The 18,420-nt window shown below is 37.2% G+C and overlaps 1 protein-coding gene across 2 annotated transcripts in view; it reads left to right on the top strand.

The window, feature by feature from the left end:
- The window catches only part of alcama (activated leukocyte cell adhesion molecule a), a 43,638-nt gene extending 26,036 nt beyond the window's left edge, over window positions 1-17,602 (top strand). Inside the window, exons 7-16 of one of the 2 annotated variants that reach the window (XM_040012826.1) lie at window positions 407-531; window positions 1,638-1,770; window positions 3,287-3,399; window positions 3,799-3,922; window positions 4,312-4,436; window positions 6,785-6,914; window positions 7,800-7,826; window positions 9,037-9,148; window positions 9,237-9,333; window positions 17,255-17,602. In XM_040012826.1, coding sequence (XP_039868760.1) covers window positions 407-531; window positions 1,638-1,770; window positions 3,287-3,399; window positions 3,799-3,922; window positions 4,312-4,436; window positions 6,785-6,914; window positions 7,800-7,826; window positions 9,037-9,148; window positions 9,237-9,315 — 968 coding nt within the window. In that variant the 3' untranslated portion in view covers window positions 9,316-9,333; window positions 17,255-17,602. Of the gene's footprint in view, window positions 1-406; window positions 532-1,637; window positions 1,771-3,286; window positions 3,400-3,798; window positions 3,923-4,311; window positions 4,437-6,784; window positions 6,915-7,799; window positions 7,827-9,036; window positions 9,149-9,236; window positions 9,334-15,265 lie in introns of both variants that reach the window. The other variant, XM_040012816.1, reaches the window with a different exon arrangement.
- The last annotated feature ends 818 nt before the right edge of the window (window positions 17,603-18,420 follow it).

Genomic DNA, 18,420 nt, shown 5'->3' with positions numbered 1-18,420 from the left:
AAAATTAAAAAAAATTGAAAAAATGGGGTTTTCTAAAACTTTTGACCAGTGTATAGCTGCCATGTTCAAGTTACTTTCAGTTTAGCCACAGATTAATCCTAATTACTGCATTTCTCACCTCTCCTGTCTTTTCTGTTACTGGAATGTTAGATTAGATGGAAGGGGGTTGTTGGATAATTAAGTCCTTGCTGGGACTACATCATGGGAGAATTTTATATTTGTGAATTGCTTTCAATTCATACCTATCGCTCAGTAGATAAAGTACTGATCAGTCATATAATAATAATAATAATAATAATAATAATAATAATAATTTTATTTTATACCAATTAAATGAGTTGAGCCAGTTTGAGAGTTATCTATTCGTCAGTTGGAGGTGTCTTTGAATAATATTTCATATTTACAGATCCATCGGAGCAAGTTACTCTCCAGATTATGTCACAGCCGTCCATTATAGAAGGAGATAATGTGACACTAAAGTGTACTGCTGATGGCAACCCTCCACCTAGATCCTTCTTTTTTCACATTAAGGTGAGCCAGATCCCATTGTTTATCTTGCAGATGAGTAAAAATGTTTCTTGATCCACCAAACGGTCAAAAGAGACTTGGCACTTATGTTCACGTAGAACACAAGATTTTCAGGTTTTGGTGGTCAGAGGACCTCCCAAAATGTGATGATCTCAGGTGGAGTTTTGGTTAGATCATTTTTTGACCACATGTAATAACTGATGATGCCACATTATTTACCCACCTGATAAATTCAAATTTAGTTGAGTTTTTACTGGTGTTATAAAAATCTTGACAGACATAAATGTAAACTGCAGCTTGACTGGTTGACATATATTGTACTTAATGCATGCTTAATATGCAGTCACTGACCACTTTATCACATCTGTTCAGCTACTTATTAAGACTAATAACTAATCAGCTAATTTTACAGCAGCAACCTAATGTATTTAAGCATGTAGTTATGATCAAGACGACTTGCTCATGTTTAAACTGAGCGTCAACATGGGGAAGAAAGATGGTTAAAAAGTGTCCTTGAATGTGGCGTTTGATGGTGCCAAAAAGGCTGGTCTAAGTAGTTCAGCAGCACTGTAATTTTCCCACAAAGCCATCTCTAGAATTTACAGAGGATGGTCTAAAAAAGAGAAAGTATACAGTGAGCAACAAATAGCAGCAAATGTCTGTGTGAAGATTCTATGTTGATACCACAGGTTAGAGGATGGCCAGAATGCTTCAAGCTGATTGAAGGCAACAGAAACTCAAATAACCACTTATTGTAACCAATGTGCAATGCAAAAGAGCATTTCTGAAAGTGCAACACTACAAACCTTGAAACAGAACAGTATCAACTGTTCAGGCTAGTTGTGTTGGCATAATAGGGGGATGTTGTCTTGGTACACTTTTGGCCCCTTAATAGCAAATTGAGCATCTTTCAAATGCCACAGCCTAGTTGAGTATTTTTGCACACTATGGCCATTCCTTTATGATGATTAAGGCTTTTCTGTGGTCCAACCTGATACTGTCAAGGTCCAACTAATGAAGTGCCCCGTGAGTGAATGTGGTACTTCTAGTTATTGTCTTTTTGTCTGTTTTTTTTAATGGTATTTCTCTTAACTCCTGCTCTTCACCAGGGCACAAAAGTGCTGGTTGAAAATTCGGACAACTACACTGTAACTGCCATCAACAGAAAGGATACGGGTGAATACAAATGCTCACTGGTTGACAACGAGAAAGTGGAGGCCTCCCAGAACATTGTTGTTAGTTGTGAGTACTTATGACATAACCAGAGCTAAAGCATACTATAACATAACAAAGGACCAAGGACAAATGACTGTGGCAGAACAAACAAAATATAATGTTTCCCACCTGGAGTGAACATTTTTTAATTCCTGTTTATAACAAGGCACTTTGTTTACTGATGCTTTTGGGTTGTGTTTTTTTTAAAAATATGTTTCCAGCTAAAATAATATCCATAAATTTAAAATATTCAGAGGTACAAATTAGCTTAATCTACAGACATACTTAATCATCACTGATTAATTACACTGAATGAGTATGAATATGTTATTCTAGTGTTATTATTGTATCATTATTATTATCCTGTTATTACCCCACACACCCAGCCATCCATGTGATGCAAAAGAAAATATGAATCATCAGATCTGGCCACCTTCTTCCTTTGCTCCATTGTCCATTTCTGATGCTCACGTGCCCGTTGTTGGTGCTTAAGGCGGTGGACATAACCCTAACTGGTTTAGAAACAGAATTAAGTTTTTCAGCAGTTTGGGCTATAGTAGCTTGTCTGCTGGACAAGGTGGAAAAACAGCCACAGCTGAAGTTTAGGTGCTGTTTTAACATTGTCCTCTATGGGCAAGGTGGATGGGGGAGGCTGCGCTTCGGTGACATTTCTTAGAGAGAACCATAAATCTTATCTCAGTGAGGATGACACTAGATGAAAGAGGACAACAGTTTTTCAGACTACTCTCCAGCCTCAGTCTTTACAGTTGGTAATGTCAACATGCAGTAGTGGGAACATTCAATGAAAAATCTAATTCTTCATAAACTTAAACTGTTACTGTTTGAAAACCGTAAAAGATATCAAAACACCGAGTAATACCTGAAAAGTTAAAGGTCTTGGGGCCCATTAAAAGTTTTGCGTTTTTCTCTAGCTCAAAGTATGCTGAAGTAGTTAAGTTTCAATGTAGGGTGGGTTTGAAGAGGATTTATTTTAAAAAAAAAATCATAAGAAATTTAAAAGTTACAAAAAAAAGTAATAGCACACCTCACCAGAGGAAGCTGAACATTTTGGTATCAGAACTTTTTTTGTAGCACAAAGTATGTGGAAGTAGTTAAGTGCCAAAAATGTGCAGCAGGATAACAATCATGTGAATGCTTAAGAGAAAGTTGGCAAATGGCGACACGGTGAATGAATACTGTGAATATAATTAGAAGGTGAATCAATAGAGAGTGTGCTTTGGATAGCACAGGATGATTACACTGTGAAATAGACGTCATCTATAAGTTTTCAGAAAACAGGTAACAGGAACAGAAAATGACACTTTACCGCAGTGAGAGCCAACACACTGAATCAATGGCAGTTTTTTCCTTTGGCCTAAAACGGCCAAAATGAATGAAACACTGTGCTATCACACTAAAGAACAACAAGTGCTTTACCGTGATAAAACAATAAATAAACAGTAAAGAAATAAAATTTTAAAAATTAACAGAATTGAACTTACTTGACTCTTTTTTTTTTTTTTTCTGTTGTATGTGTTGCCAGACCTGGACCTAAGTCTGAGTCCCACTGGAGAGGTTGTGAAGAACGTTGGGGAAACCCTGTCTGTGAAGATAGAGAAGAGTACCTCAGGTGATGCTAAAGAGTTATGGAAAAAGGTAAGGACTGTGTGAATACATTGTTTTTCAGAAAAGAGGCATTTAAAATATTAAAGTAAATGAAATTGTTTGCAAGAAAAGAAGACATTTTCTAACTGGGTCTTTGTGTAATATGGCTGTATAAACTCCATGTTAGCTTCATGATATTGAATTTCCACTTAAGCTAACATTCCTGTGACCTTGAACAAGAGCAGTGGCTAAAGAGTAGAGAACTATTTGATATCATCTGATTTACATATCTATTACCTGTCCTTGGTAGGGCCACATGCAAAGGCAGCTGAATAAGTAAAACTTAACCAAATTTGGTGATAAGCAAATGTATATTTTGCTGTTTCACTTACATTAGAGTTAAAGGTCCAGATTATTAAAACATTGACTGTATGTGATGCTGCTTTGCAGAATGGAAAGATGGTGAAGAGACCAGAGTTTAGTAATTTGACCTTTGCCGATGCTGGAGACTACATCTGTGAAGTTTCACTGACTGGTCTGACACGACGTCAGAGCTTTCAACTAGTCATAGAAGGTAAGGAAGAATGCAGTCTTCACACACATTGATACTTGGCAGGACCACTTGGCTTCATATTTTAATACACAATACTGGGGTCGCTGTAGCTCAGGTAGTAGAGCAGGTCACCTACTAAATGGAGGGTTGGTGGTTCGATCCCAGTCTGCTGTTGATGTTATTGTCACTGAACTTATAGCTTTGAGGCTTCTTTCATAAATTCTCTTGAACTTTATACCCGATGCACCTTCACTGTAAGATTTACAAGGGCATAACAACTCAACAATGTTTAGTTTGGTTGTCTGAAGAAAAAAAACTATATGTTGTAATATTTTGTAAATTCAATGATGTTGCATGGTCTGATGCCAAAGATAATAATGTAAAAAAGAAAAATAATGTGTTTGTATCAGGAAAGCCTCGGATCACCAACCTTACTAAATATCGTGCTGCTAATGGCAAGGACACAGTCCTAACCTGTGAAGCTGAAGGAGTACCAAAACCCCAGTTCCAGTGGAGTGTCAATAACCCAATAAAGGTAAGTGTTGTCATTGTGTTTTACTACCTTAAGCACATGTCCAGTTAGACAATGGAGGGGTATCAAAGGGTGGGTCGATCCCTGGCTGCTCCAGTTTATGCAGCTGTAAGATAAAAGGAATAGAAAAGTAGCTTGTATGAACTCCTACCAGAATGATTTTGCTCGATGGGTTTACTGTCAGATTTATTTACAACAGCTTGTGCTGCACAAAGTGCTTTACAAACTAAAAAGGAACTAAATAAGGCACATGCATGACAATGATACAATAAAAATATAAGATCGAAAGAAAAATACAATAAGATAATAAAAACAACTAAGAACAACAATGACTCGAGGCTATTAAAGCAAACAAAAAATTGTTCAAGCAACATGTGCTAGAAGCCAGTCCAAAAAAATGTGTCTTCAGTAGAGATTTAAAATTTTCCAGTGTTTGTGAGTCTGGGACCTGCCACAGAGAAGTCTCTGTTGCTACAAGATTTAAGTTTAGACCTTGAAGTGGATAACATGTAGTCGAAACATGTTCAGAGACATTAGTTGGAAGGTATGGCTTTACCTTGGCTAGCTGTCTGAGATGGGTAAAGCTACTTGACTAGTGACTACTGCACTCAACTGCCTACACAGTTTAAAGGAACCATGAAAGTACACATCAAGGTTTTTAACATTTGTCTTACAATGAGCAGATAAAGGGCCCAGAGTACTGTCAATATTTACTAACAGAGATGCCAAAAATAACCATTTCTGTTTATTTTTCATTTAGTTTTAAAAGATTTAAGGACATCCACTGTTTAGCATCTTTAAGGCAATTAGTCTCTTCAAGTCATCTGCAAAACAGTAAAATAAAAGGTTATACTATGAAAAAATAGACCCCAGTGACAACATACCGGGTCAAACAAGGCTGGACCCAAAATTGACCCTTAATTCACCCATAATTAAGAGGGGCTATTTTTGAGCCATGTTCATATAAAAGGTCCTTCCAAATAAGTATGACTGAAACAACTGAAGAACAGATCCTTTAAGGAGGATATCATGGTCAACTGTGTCAAAGGCTGCTGCCAGGTCCAACCACAAGAGGGCAGCAGGTCTGCCAGAACCCACAGTTAATAGAATATCATTAAAAACCCCTAAAAGTGCTGTCTCAGTGCCGTGTAGTAATCTAAAACCAGATTGAAAAATTTCAGAGATCCCATTAAGCCTGCAACTGTGAGTAGACCAATTTCTCTAAAACATTTGAAAGAAGGGGGTGCTTTGAAATTGGCCTGTAGTTAGCCAGAACAGTTGGGCCCAGACTGTGTTTTTTTAAAAAGGGGCTCACCTATAGCCTCTTTAAAACATGATAGGGAACAACCTGTAACAAGGCCAGTGTTAATTAATCTCTGGATATAAAGGCCAGGAATATCAAAAATATTTTTAGTACACTTAAAAATTAATTTAAAATATCAGAAAATCCTTGATGCTTTCACAGCTTAAGTTAATTATCCCAGGATCAAGAAATGCGACACAAAATTGACACACTATTAAACCATTAGGTGCTCGTCTTTTAGGTGCTGATCAAACTTAAGAAAAGTTCTGGTCATAAAATCTGAAAACTCTTGGATAAAGTGCTTATAATTGTGCAAAGGCACAGGACTATTCAGGTGTAGCTCAAAAAGCTGGATTTCGAAACTTGAGAATGAACAATCCTGCACTGCTTTATGGCAACGAAAATGGGTGTTGAACACTATAGCTAAACCAGCACCACTAGGTCTGAGGGAGGCTGAAGAATGAGCTGGAGGAAGAAAAAGCAACAGACTTGTCACGTAGAAGCCAAGTTTCTGTCAAAAATGGAAAATCCAGCTGCTGGACTTTAAGTCATTTAATACAAACATCTTGTTTGCTGGTGAGCTAGCATTTAATGGAGCCGGGAAGGGTGCAGACGTTAAAGTATGAGCAAGGGTGCGAAGATTTGTGGGATACATGCTACGTCCAGAGGACCGAATCTGCTTAGGAAAACGCGACACAAAAGTGACACACTATTAAATCGTAGTGTGGACCAGCTGATCCAATGGCGTGGGATCTCTAGGGGCAACAGGCAGAATCCATCTAATAGTGTACTCATCTGGTCTAGTTCCATAAGAAGCACAGAGATGAGCCCTGATTCTGGCGAGTGTACTAGCCAGCTTTTCCCGTTTCCTTGGGCGCTTCTTCCAGTGTGTAGCATAAGGACATGAGGATCCTAGGACATTTTGAGATATTATATATTGAAAGGAAGAGAACTAACATCATGACACCATTATGCAACTGACAAAGAACATAGAAAATATCCTGTAGAATAGTTAAGCCAATACAATGTGTGTCCTGTATGCCTTCAGGAGGAGAGCTCCTACATCAATGGCAAAGTGATTCATAAAATCACCATAGTCCCCAAGGAGAACTTGACTATCACTTGCAACGTCAGTAACCGCCTGGGACAACATGCCGAGACAATCAGTGTTTCCTCTGGTAAGTTAATGCTGTGAACTACTTAGTTGGTTGGCTTTATTTTATACAGACGTGAGGAGTGAGAGAGGTGTGATAATTCTGTGCAGTGGATAACTAAAGTCAAACAGGTTTGAACAGACATCTTCTCAATATCTTTTAAATTCCAGTACTGTAATGCTGCTTGAAGAGAATCTATTAGTCTGTACTAGCCTAATTAGGCAGCATTTACAATCCAATACCAGCTAAAATTCAAGCTGGTCCTGATCTCTTACTGATGTGTGATGTGCTTCTTAATCAAAAGTAGTGTATTTCAATCTATACCTTTGTAATGAATACAAGACATCAGATTTAATGTTCTTATTGTTTAATTATGAAGCTATATCTATATACAAGAAATAAAAGACCTGAAAAGTCAATAGATATATTCAAGAAAATATTCGATTAACAATCAAAAGCAAATATGATTGATTGGAAAATATTAATACAGCTGCAAAACATTCTACAGTTTTGTTATCTATCTTATGCATTAAATATTTAAAGTTGTATTTTTATTTGCACCACCCATGTCCTTCAATGTGAAACTTTAATGTTTTCCTTTCTTTGAGAGTATGGTCAATTCCTTTATTTAAATGTAAATTTCTACAAGTTATTAAGATCTGTTATCAACCGTAGTTATTTGCTGATTTAAACTACTACAGAATGTGTTTATATAAAACTTGCACTTACAATTAGTGGAAAAATCTTTGATTTCCTATTCTGAGACTACATTTGGCCAGCCCCGTCTCCATTTACATCAGTGCAGAATTTTGTTTGGCTTTAAGAAGAGTGTTTAGACAAATGGTGTTGGTCTGTTTTATTTAATTTCTTTTCTTTATTTAGTTCTGATATATTCATTTTTCATTTCAGTTTTTAAGGAGGAAAATAAAGGAAGAGGTAAGTGATTTTGATTTTCCGTGCTATTACCTAATTTGACTTTCTTGAAATACATAAGAAATTATACATAATTGCAAGTTTAACTGCTCAATGTGGGTTCTGTGATTAAGCCTGGGCATGGTTCCCATGCCCAGGCATAATCAGGAATGTGTTTTAAACATGTACATGAAACACTAAATTTATATATGCTAATTTACACCATTGAGACCTGCTCTAAAAATAAACTGACTAGATGTAACACTATCTGTGAAGCTATGGTCACAAGTTTTAGAACAACCCCATTTTTCTAGTTACTTATTGCAATTCAAGTCGTTCAAGTTCAAACAATAGTGTGAAATGGTACAAAAGTAAGTGGTGAACTGCCAGAGGTTAAAAAAAAAGTAAGGTTACCCTATACTGATTAATAATGTACATTCCACACTTATAAATAGAATATAATATATTAAAAAAAAAGGTCAGTCTGCAGAAAAAACAGCTATGCTACACGTCTGTAACACAACAGAAATTATCTGGTGGGGACGTGGAGAGAGGCAGTGACTGAATCCTTTATGAAACTGCTATATTAATCCACTTTTTCCAACTCATCCAATTTAGGGTCAAGGGGGTCCTTGTCACATGTATTATAGGGAAAATGGTAAACAGGTGTCCAGTCAATCACAGAAAGAGAGACAACCATTCATGCCTATGGCCAGTTTAAAATAGCAAATTAACTATCCCATCGCTTTTGGCTATGGCAGAAGGATTTGAATTCAGGGCCTACATGCTATGAGGCAACAGTGCTAACTGCTGCAGTGCTAACTACTGCACTGTGTTGCTGGTTATATTATAAGATGCCTATTCTTTTCTATTCATTATTCCCTTAATATATAATGCATCTTTAGGCTTTAGTGCTTTGGTGTTATGAAATGCAACATTCCACTGTGCACTGCCATTATTGCCGTCTTGCAATCTAAACAGATTGTTTCATGTCACTAAAGTAAATGTGAACAAATCTCAGAATTATAAGCATTGCATAAAACAGTAGACCTATCTGATAAAATTGCATTGCTTGAGCAAAGAGGATCTCTGTAGTTCAAGAATCATTGTGAATATGCTAAAGAAGACACATTATGTAGTTTTATCACAGCTCAACTTGTTTGTGTGTGCATGTGAGCGTATGTGTGGGCATATGATAATTTTAAGCTGAAGCTGTTTGGTGCTGTGTTTACAGGATCTCGAGAAGATCGGGACCAAGCAAAGCTCATAGGGGGTGTTGTGGCAGGGCTCGTCCTAGTTGGTATTACAGTGGGACTCATCTGCTGGCTCTGCAGTAAGAAATCAAGGTATTGCCCACAGTGCAGTGACTCACAGGGCAGGGTCAAAGTCATTCTGTAGGTGCATCATAATTTTATATTCCTATTTTCACCACAGACAAGGAACCTGGAAAACCAAGGAGGAGATAAATAGATCTCATGAAAACGAGAAACTAAAGCCCAGTGACTGTGTTTAAAAGGCACTAGCTGAAGAGGTAAGCATTTGGTTGTGGAAAGCACATGTGCAGTCAGTTTTAAAGGTAAATGGTTAAATTAAAACCTAGTACAATTCCATTCCATGTCTCATTTCTTTAGGTTTCTCTAAGTTTGGCCATCTGCCCCTATCATTTTATCTTAGGAGGTGGATGATGGACAAATAGCTTTTGAAAATTTCCCAAGCTAAACTGAGCGAGGAATTTTAAACATGCTTTTGCAAACACCCTAGTTTTATTTTGGATGCTTGCATATTTTACTTTTCATGAAAGCGAGAAACTACCAGGGTCAAAATTATTAGCCTCCCTTATGTTCATAGCTACGTCCTTTCTGACTGCTAACACCGTGCAGTCATTTGTAGTTTTCACCAAGTCTCACACATGTCTCCTGAGCAATCCCAGGCTGTTCTGCTTTGAATTTCTCAAGCTCCTCCACATTTGATGTTCTTACATAGCGGACCTTGGTTCAGACTTTTAATGGGATTCAAGTAGCAGCTTTGTGCAGGCAGACAGAAACATTCGCTTTGGTCTTCTGGATGTAGTTCTTCAGTAGGAGCGACGTACTTTTTCAGTCGTTGTTGTGTTAGAAAAAAACCAATGACCAGGACCCAGTTTTGCTACTGACTGCTTTAGGTTTCTTTCTAAATTTTAACATATCTCTCTCTCTTGAAAAATGAGATTTTCAATCTCAATGAGATTTTTTTACTTAGATAAATAAAGGACTAATAAAATAAAAATTCCTAATGATTCCTTCCACCTTAATAAGATTAGCAGTTTTGTTTACATTATCAAGGACAAAGGATTACAGATCCACTGCACAGCTAACTCTATTGAGAACTATGTGCTTGCTATGTGGTCTTGTATACATGTTCAGAGGTTTATATGTGAAGACCTATTCACACGGGTTAGTTGCTGTATCCCACCCTCCCAAGGTGTGTGTCATAGGTAACATAAGTGAATTAGATATGGAATAAAATACATCATATATATAGTCCTTACTGTCTTTTGCATCGCTAAGAAAACTGTCCTTGTGAACTGGGAAAAAAAGACAAACTTTACAAATGAACTTACAGACTACTTTAATAGTACAGTTTAGAGTCAAATATTCAGTCTGTTACTGTTCTTATTGTCTTTCCTTAGGGATTAATAAATTAATCTGATTGCCTGTTCTGATTGGAGAAACACATTGGAGAAAATATCTGCTTCCTCAAAAACAATTAATCCCTAAGGACATTATGTGGTTACAGTGTCTTCAAGAAAATTAGACTGCATTAAATTAAATAATACAATATATTACAAAGTTATGAGAAATAGCTCTAATGTATACAAATAGCTCAATTATAAATATCCAGAAAATTACAAAGATTTATATATGTCAATTAATATAGATTGACATTTTATTTTCTTATTTTCACTGTAAAGAAAACGCATGTAACTATTGCACTGTGTACTGTGAATTAGATGGAGTCGCCGCTCAGTAGATTTGGGTAGTGACTGTGTTTAAAAGGCACTAGCTGAAGAGGTAAGCATTTGGTTGTGGAAAGCACATGTGCAGTCAGTTTTAAAGGTAAATGGTTAAATTAAAACCTAGTACAATTCCATTCCATGTCTCATTTCTTTAGGTTTCTCTAAGTTTGGCCATCTGCCCCTATCATTTTATCTTAGGAGGTGGATGATGGACAAATAGCTTTTGAAAATTTCCCAAGCTAAACTGAGCGAGGAATTTTAAACATGCTTTTGCAAACACCCTAGTTTTATTTTGGATGCTTGCATATTTTACTTTTCATGAAAGCGAGAAACTACCAGGGTCAAAATTATTAGCCTCCCTTATGTTCATAGCTACGTCCTTTCTGACTGCTAACACCGTGCAGTCATTTGTAGTTTTCACCAAGTCTCACACATGTCTCCTGAGCAATCCCAGGCTGTTCTGCTTTGAATTTCTCAAGCTCCTCCACATTTGATGTTCTTACATAGCGGACCTTGGTTCAGACTTTTAATGGGTTTCAAGTAGCAGCTTTGTGCAGGCAGACAGAAACATTCGCTTTGGTCTTCTGGATGTAGTTCTTCAGTAGGAGCGACGTACTTTTTCAGTCGTTGTTGTGTTAGAAAAAAACCAATGACCAGGACCCAGTTTTGCTACTGACTGCTTTAGGTTTCTTTCTAAATTTTAACATATCTCTCTCTCTTGAAAAATGAGATTTTCAATCTCAATGAGATTTTTTTACTTAGATAAATAAAGGACTAATAAAATAAAAATTCCTAATGATTCCTTCCACCTTAATAAGATTAGCAGTTTTGTTTACATTAACAAGGACAAAGGATTACAGATCCACTGCACAGCTAACTCTATTGAGAACTATGTGCTTGCTATGTGGTCTTGTATACATGTTCAGAGGTTTATATGTGAAGACCTATTCACACGGGTTAGTTGTAGGGGTGCAACGATACACAAAATTCACGGTTCGGTTCGGTTCGATACTTTGGTGTCACGGTTCGATATTTTTTCGATACAAAAAAATGTTCATGCATTTTTAATTTGTCATTTATTAAAATTATAAATATATATTTTAACTCAAAAGTACAGTTTTTTAATTTAACCCTAACCCTTGTGCGTGTTTTTTATTTTGACAGCGAATGCGCACCTGCGGACCACTTATGTGCAGCCCTGGTTATTTAGCTCATCATATTGCAGCCACAGAAATTCTTTTGTCCATGAAACCATAAAGCTGCACTTTCTTTTTGCCTTATAGTCTGATTTGTCATAACTTCTCCGTTTTGTGGTAAGCTTTTCTTTGGCTGTCACTTCTTCACCCTGACCTGTCTTATTTGGCTCAGCAGAACTGAAATGCTTTTACACGCTCACTCACATAAGCTCAGCGATTCTCTGCGCGATCAACCTCTCACATGTTTAAGCTTGCTGCGGGAGATTTCACTTGTCATGTTTGCATAGTAAGCTAACGATTAATAAGACGATGTCAGAGGAATTGGTGCACAAATTATCATCACTCACAGATCAGTGCTGTCGCTCTCTATACACAGTTCGCACGATTGCAAAGTGAAAGCAAAAAAACAAGCGCAAATTCAAACGCGACTTCAATATGTCACATATTGACAGTGGCTCACCGATGCCAATGACATAATTACCCAGCTACATTTCTGAAAGAATGCAAAAGCATTGACATATATTTTTCCTACAATAGCCTGACGGGCAGGGAAGAGATAGATTTTGGTAGCCCGACTGAAAAAATCGCTAGCTCCGGGACGTCGGGCTAGCGATATTGCAAGCCCTGTATCTGATTGAGGAATCACTCATCTTTGGAAAAGAGAGTTTATTACAGAGAAATGGCTCTTTCCAAAATAAAAGCTATACTATCCGCTTCTTCTGGGCTATATTCTCAGCAGCATAAGGAGAATCATGTGCTAACAGCTGTCTAAATGACTCGGCTAAAGTTAGTAGCATGCTTGCTTTTTTTTGTCTGCTTCCACTTGTCTTTGCACTAGGATGATGTCGGCGTAAATGTGCAGTCATATTCGTTGTGTTCCCACTAGTGCTTTCAGGTTAATCTCGTTGAAATGACCTTAACGCCACAACACGGCAAATCTCCGTTAACGAGCTACCGCCGATCGCTCCGTGCATGGGGCTAGACGGCAAACACGTTAACGAGCTAACTGCGCTAACACACTAGTTCACACCAATGTAATTGAGCATTGCATGGCACATCCAACATACTGTTTTACTTTAGTCCATGACTCGCTTACCTTCAGGGTCATACGTCACATGAAAACCAAAGTAATTCCAAACGCCAGATCTGAATGTTGCAAGTAACTTCTGTCTCGCTAGCTTGCCCTGCGCTCTTCCTTCTGACTATGCTGTCTGTGTTGAGCGCTCAGTGGATCTGCGCTCGACAGTGCAGCCTAGGCGGAGTAGTCGAACACAGATTCACTGAGCGCTCAACACAGACAGCATCGTCAGAAGGAAAATTGATAAAATAAATTACAAATGTTGTATTGTTCGATACATATGCGTACCGAACCGAAAGCACTGTATCGAACGGTTCAATATCGATACGAATATCGTTGCACCCCTAGTTAGTTGCTGTATCCCACCCTCCCAAGGTGTGTGTCATAGGTAACATAAGTGAATTAGATATGGAATAAAATACATCATATATATAGTCCTTACTGTCTTTTGCATCGCTAAGAAAACTGTCCTTGTGAACTGGGAAAAAAAGACAAACTTTACAAATGAACTTACAGACTACTTTAATAGTACAGTTTAGAGTCAAATATTCAGTCTGTTACTGTTCTTATTGTCTTTCCTTAGGGATTAATAAATTAATCTGATTGCCTGTTCTGATTGGAGAAACACATTGGAGAAAATATCTGCTTCCTCAAAAACAATTAATCCCTAAGGACATTATGTGGTTACAGTGTCTTCAAGAAAATTAGACTGCATTAAATTAAATAATACAATATATTACAAAGTTATGAGAAATAGCTCTAATGTATACAAATAGCTCAATTATAAATATCCAGAAAATTACAAAGATTTATATATGTCAATTAATATAGATTGACATTTTATTTTCTTATTTTCACTGTAAAGAAAACGCATGTAACTATTGCACTGTGTACTGTGAATTAGATGGAGTCGCCGCTCAGTAGATTTGGGTAATCTCAGTCTCTCACTGAACATGCTCCTCTCTGACACTGCCTTAAGGGCGTCTGGAGAGACAAATGTTGCAGGTTTTTATTGCTGGACATGGTGCTTACTGGCTCCAAAGCAGCTACCTGGGCATGGTTGCTGGCCTGCTTCCTTTAGGGTTGTGGCCTGCGGTGCCCTCTTCGTGTTGCACTGGGGGCTCATTTAAAAAATAAAACAAAATAAAGTTACAATATTTACAATACATACTGAAAAATAACTAATCTAGGTCTTCTAGATGCAGAAAACGTGGTCACACAACAATACACAGTGCATATATCACAGCAGTGGCTTGTGCTATGGCTCAATAACATTTTTTTTAATCTGGAAGGATTAATCATACTGACCTTAGTAATTTTTTTCTAAAATAATGCTGCTGCTGTTGTGTGCCAATAGAAATACTTTCTTTTCTCAAGAAACTATTATTTTTAGAATTGCTATGTTGGTATGTTTGTAGTTTAGATCTTGGTTCTAAATGTTTTTCTGACTGCTGAGTAGTTACAAAAAAAAGAGACTGAACTGATCAGAAGCGTTTGAATATTTGTTTGCTTTCAGAGGTTAGATCTGATTCAGCAAAACAAAATAGTTATATAAATCTGGATTTGCTGAATCAGACCTCAGTCCATCCTTGTGATATATTAAATTCAATTCAGTTTAAGTACTAACTAAAATAAATTGATATAATATTAAATAGATATTTAATATTCCATGTAAAAATATTACATTCACATGAGTAAGCACTTTTGCAAAAGTGGGAAGGAAAAACTCCCTTTTAACAAGAAGGCATCTCCGGCAGAACCAGGCTCATGGAGGGGCAGACTGCCATGATTGGTTGTGTCTCATATTGGAACTTCTGGTTTAGATAGCTCTACGTCTGTGAGTCATTGTCCACGATAGGGATTTAAATCAAATCCGTTCACTGTTGTGCTCTCTAAGACTGTGAGTTTGGAAAAAGTGTTGGTAGCATTAGCATCCTCCTGTGCCTAAGTGAGAAAGAGTGACAGGAAAGCTGCAGTAAAGAAATGATGTCTTACTGTTGTCTGTGTAAATCGGTTGGATATTCTTCTGTCAACTAAGCTTCTGTGTGTAAGCTTCTACTTTTTTTTTGTGGATCTGTGCAGACAAATATAAATTTTGATGTACCTCTACATCATTTGCAGTCATCATTACTAAAATACATGTTCATCATATTTCAGTTTTGGCTGGCTTGACATGTTTCTCCCATTACTTTAGGTTATTGCTGCACGACACTACCAACTGGTCATCTGCTGTGAGCTTGAAACTTTGTTTATACTATAAAACTATTTGTTTCTACCTACTTTTGTTTGAACAATTGAATTCTGACAACCAGCCCAACACCAACAGAACACCTGTTGGTGTCCTTCTGCTCTATGGATTTCTCCTTTGGTTGCTACCTACCCATAAATGGTTTCAGAAGGATTCCACTAAAGAGACCCGCTACAATCGACTAGCTCTGGATCTTTTTCAGCTCAGCCAGAAAATAGCCACGCTGGAAGGTTGGATTTCCATCCTTCACCAAAGATGGGAGAATGAACTGCTGCTGGACTCCCTGGAAAAACCCACCCTGTGTCAACCCACCAATACTTCTGTCACTCCCTGCAATTGTTCATCTGTCAAAACAAAAACACAAATTAATTCATCAATAAGCGGCATATCAGCACAGCTGATACATTCATCAGGGAATTTTCAAAGTGTACATTACCATTCCTGTTATCCTGTGATGAAATGATGGACAACTTCTCTAATACAATTGCTCAAGTTATTGAGATTATTGCTCCTGTAAAAACTATTGATATATATGGTCCACCAAAAGCACCCTGGAAAAATAGTGAAAGATGGCAAAAAACACTGCAGGAGAGTTGAGAGAAAATAAACTACAAATTAATTAATTTAGAAATCTATGAAAAATGCGCTATACTGCTAGAATAATTAAATTAACCAGAAAATCCTATGTCTCCCAAGTGATCAACAATAACCAGTCTAATTCTGCTTTTTTTTTCATCCACTGATGAAGTATTTTATCCCTCCAAAACCATGCTAACTGAATTTCCTTCAGTAAATGAGTGTGATGAAATTAAATCATTTTCTAAATATGATAAACGGCTCTCTCCACTCTGGCAAGCAAGCGTTCTGGTGACAGTGGGAAGGAAAAACTCCCTTTTAACATTCAGAAACCTCCAGCCGAACCAGGCTCAGGGAGGGGCGACCATCTGCCAGAACTGGTTGGGGGTGAAGGGAGGCGACAGGATAAATGCTATGAAGAGAGTCAGAAATTACTAATAACTAAAAATTAAATGCAGAGTTGTGTATTAACACACAGCAAATAAAAAAGGTGACTGAAGAAGAAACACTATGTGCATAATGGGAATTCCCCGGCAATCATATGACCCCTTGCAGTCTGAGGGCTCAGATCCAGCCCTAACTATATGCTTTACAAAAAGGAAAGTTTGAAGCCTAATCTTAAAAGTAGAGATAGCATCTGTCTCCTGAATCCAAACTGGAAGCTGGTTCCATAGAAGAGGGGCCTGAAAACTGAAGGCTCTGCCTTTCATTCTACTTTTAAATACTCTAAGAACCACATCCACAGTCTGAAGGCTATTTTACACTGAATGTGCTGCATAAAAACAACAGAAAATTCAGGTTTTTCTGGATCCAAATTTGTTGTGAAACCTTGGCATAATTTTGGATAGGGATCTCAATTTTGATAATGCCATGAATAAGGTTAATGTGATTACTTAATTATTCTATTACTTCACAAGCTCTCAGTGGTTTGGGCATCCAGTATATCTCTAACCCAGTCAGACCTCTTAGGTCACCAGGTTCAGATCATTTAACTGTTTCCAGAATCAGATCTGAGTATGCTTAAGGTGCTTTTAGGTACTGGGGTCCTCTTCTTTGGAACAAGCTACCTGCTCACCTGATCAGTTACATCTGTGTGTAAATTCAAAATAAGACTTAATCATTGTAGGCCTGTGTAAATAAAGAGGTTTTAAGTCTTATTTTGTTTTGCTTCATTCAGTTTTGTTTATTCTGTTTAGCCAATTTATTTATTTTTTTACTGTGTGAAGGCATTGTAAACCTACTGTTTAATGTGTCCTTATTTTCTGTGTTAAGCAAATAGTTCATGTAATGAAATGTAGCAGCCTTGGATCGAACCACCCCAAAATATGCTTTTAGTTTGAATAAGCCTATTTTTTGCAGACTTGGACCCAACTGGGTCTTGGCTCAAATCAGAACAGATTTGGACTGAAGGTGGGGACAGCAACTGAACACTGGAGGGGGAAAAGATGAGAACTACAACCAAATGCAGCCTCAGACTTCACTGCCTCAGCAGTGTGGGCTAGACCCAGCTCACTCATCTTGCATGTACTTCCTTATTTTTTTCTTTTTCTATGTGTATAATTATTTTTATTTTCATTTAGTTCAGTTATTTATATTTAGTTATATATATTTTCCCATTTGAAGTGAACTAGCATGTAAGAATTTCATTGCTGAGCGTAACCACTGTTTTCCAGTGTATGTGACAATAAACTATTAATTCTTGATGGAGGAGGATTTTAACTTGTTTAACTGACTGACTTGACTTCTTCTGGCTTTGACATTACATGGAAGGACACTACAAGAAGATGGACTGAAATCTGCAGTTTTCTTCCCACATTTTTGGAGATTTGAAAGTTGACATTGCACCACAAATCACTTGCCCTATACCCCTTGTTTTTGTTCAAAACCAGGATACGAAATGAACAATGAATCCATGAAGAAGCCATTAAAAGTCGTTATTTTTTACAATTACTTTGAATAATTATAATGTTTTAAGGCTGTAAAACCCCTCACTACACACTTTATACGCTTTTCTCAGACAGGCATGAAAATTTTCACATTTTTCTCTCTTGTTTAAACACTCTCAAAGTTCAAACCTTCGTAGAAAAATAAGTCCAGTATTATAGAATGAAACCAGGGGCAATTCTAGGATCAGAGCTGTTCCTTCCTGGAATAAAAAAACATACATATTAGGATATGTATGTTTTTAATTACTTAAAAACATACATATCCTAATTACTGGGGGAGGATAATGAATGATGCTCATAGTGAGTAAAAAGTGCATGACTGAGTGCATTTTTTATGGACAGAGATTCACTTTTAATGTGTATCTATATTAAAATAAAGATACATAAAAATACACTCCAAAAATAGAAGTCTTCGAAATGTACAAATGTACAAAATATTAATTAAAAAATTATAAAAATGGAGGCAACTTTGCCTATCGTGCAATGTACAGCTCCTCATTCCACCAGGGCACTGTTTGGCATTTTCTGAGAGTGCGCAAATGTGGTGCATGTACTGCAGCAGTCATACAGACAACTAGA

This window comes from Simochromis diagramma, unplaced genomic scaffold (assembly GCF_900408965.1).
Source record: "Simochromis diagramma unplaced genomic scaffold, fSimDia1.1 OVJJ01000123.1, whole genome shotgun sequence".
NCBI lineage: Eukaryota > Metazoa > Chordata > Actinopteri > Cichliformes > Cichlidae > Simochromis > Simochromis diagramma.
This window is presented reverse-complemented; position numbering and strand designations above follow the sequence as displayed.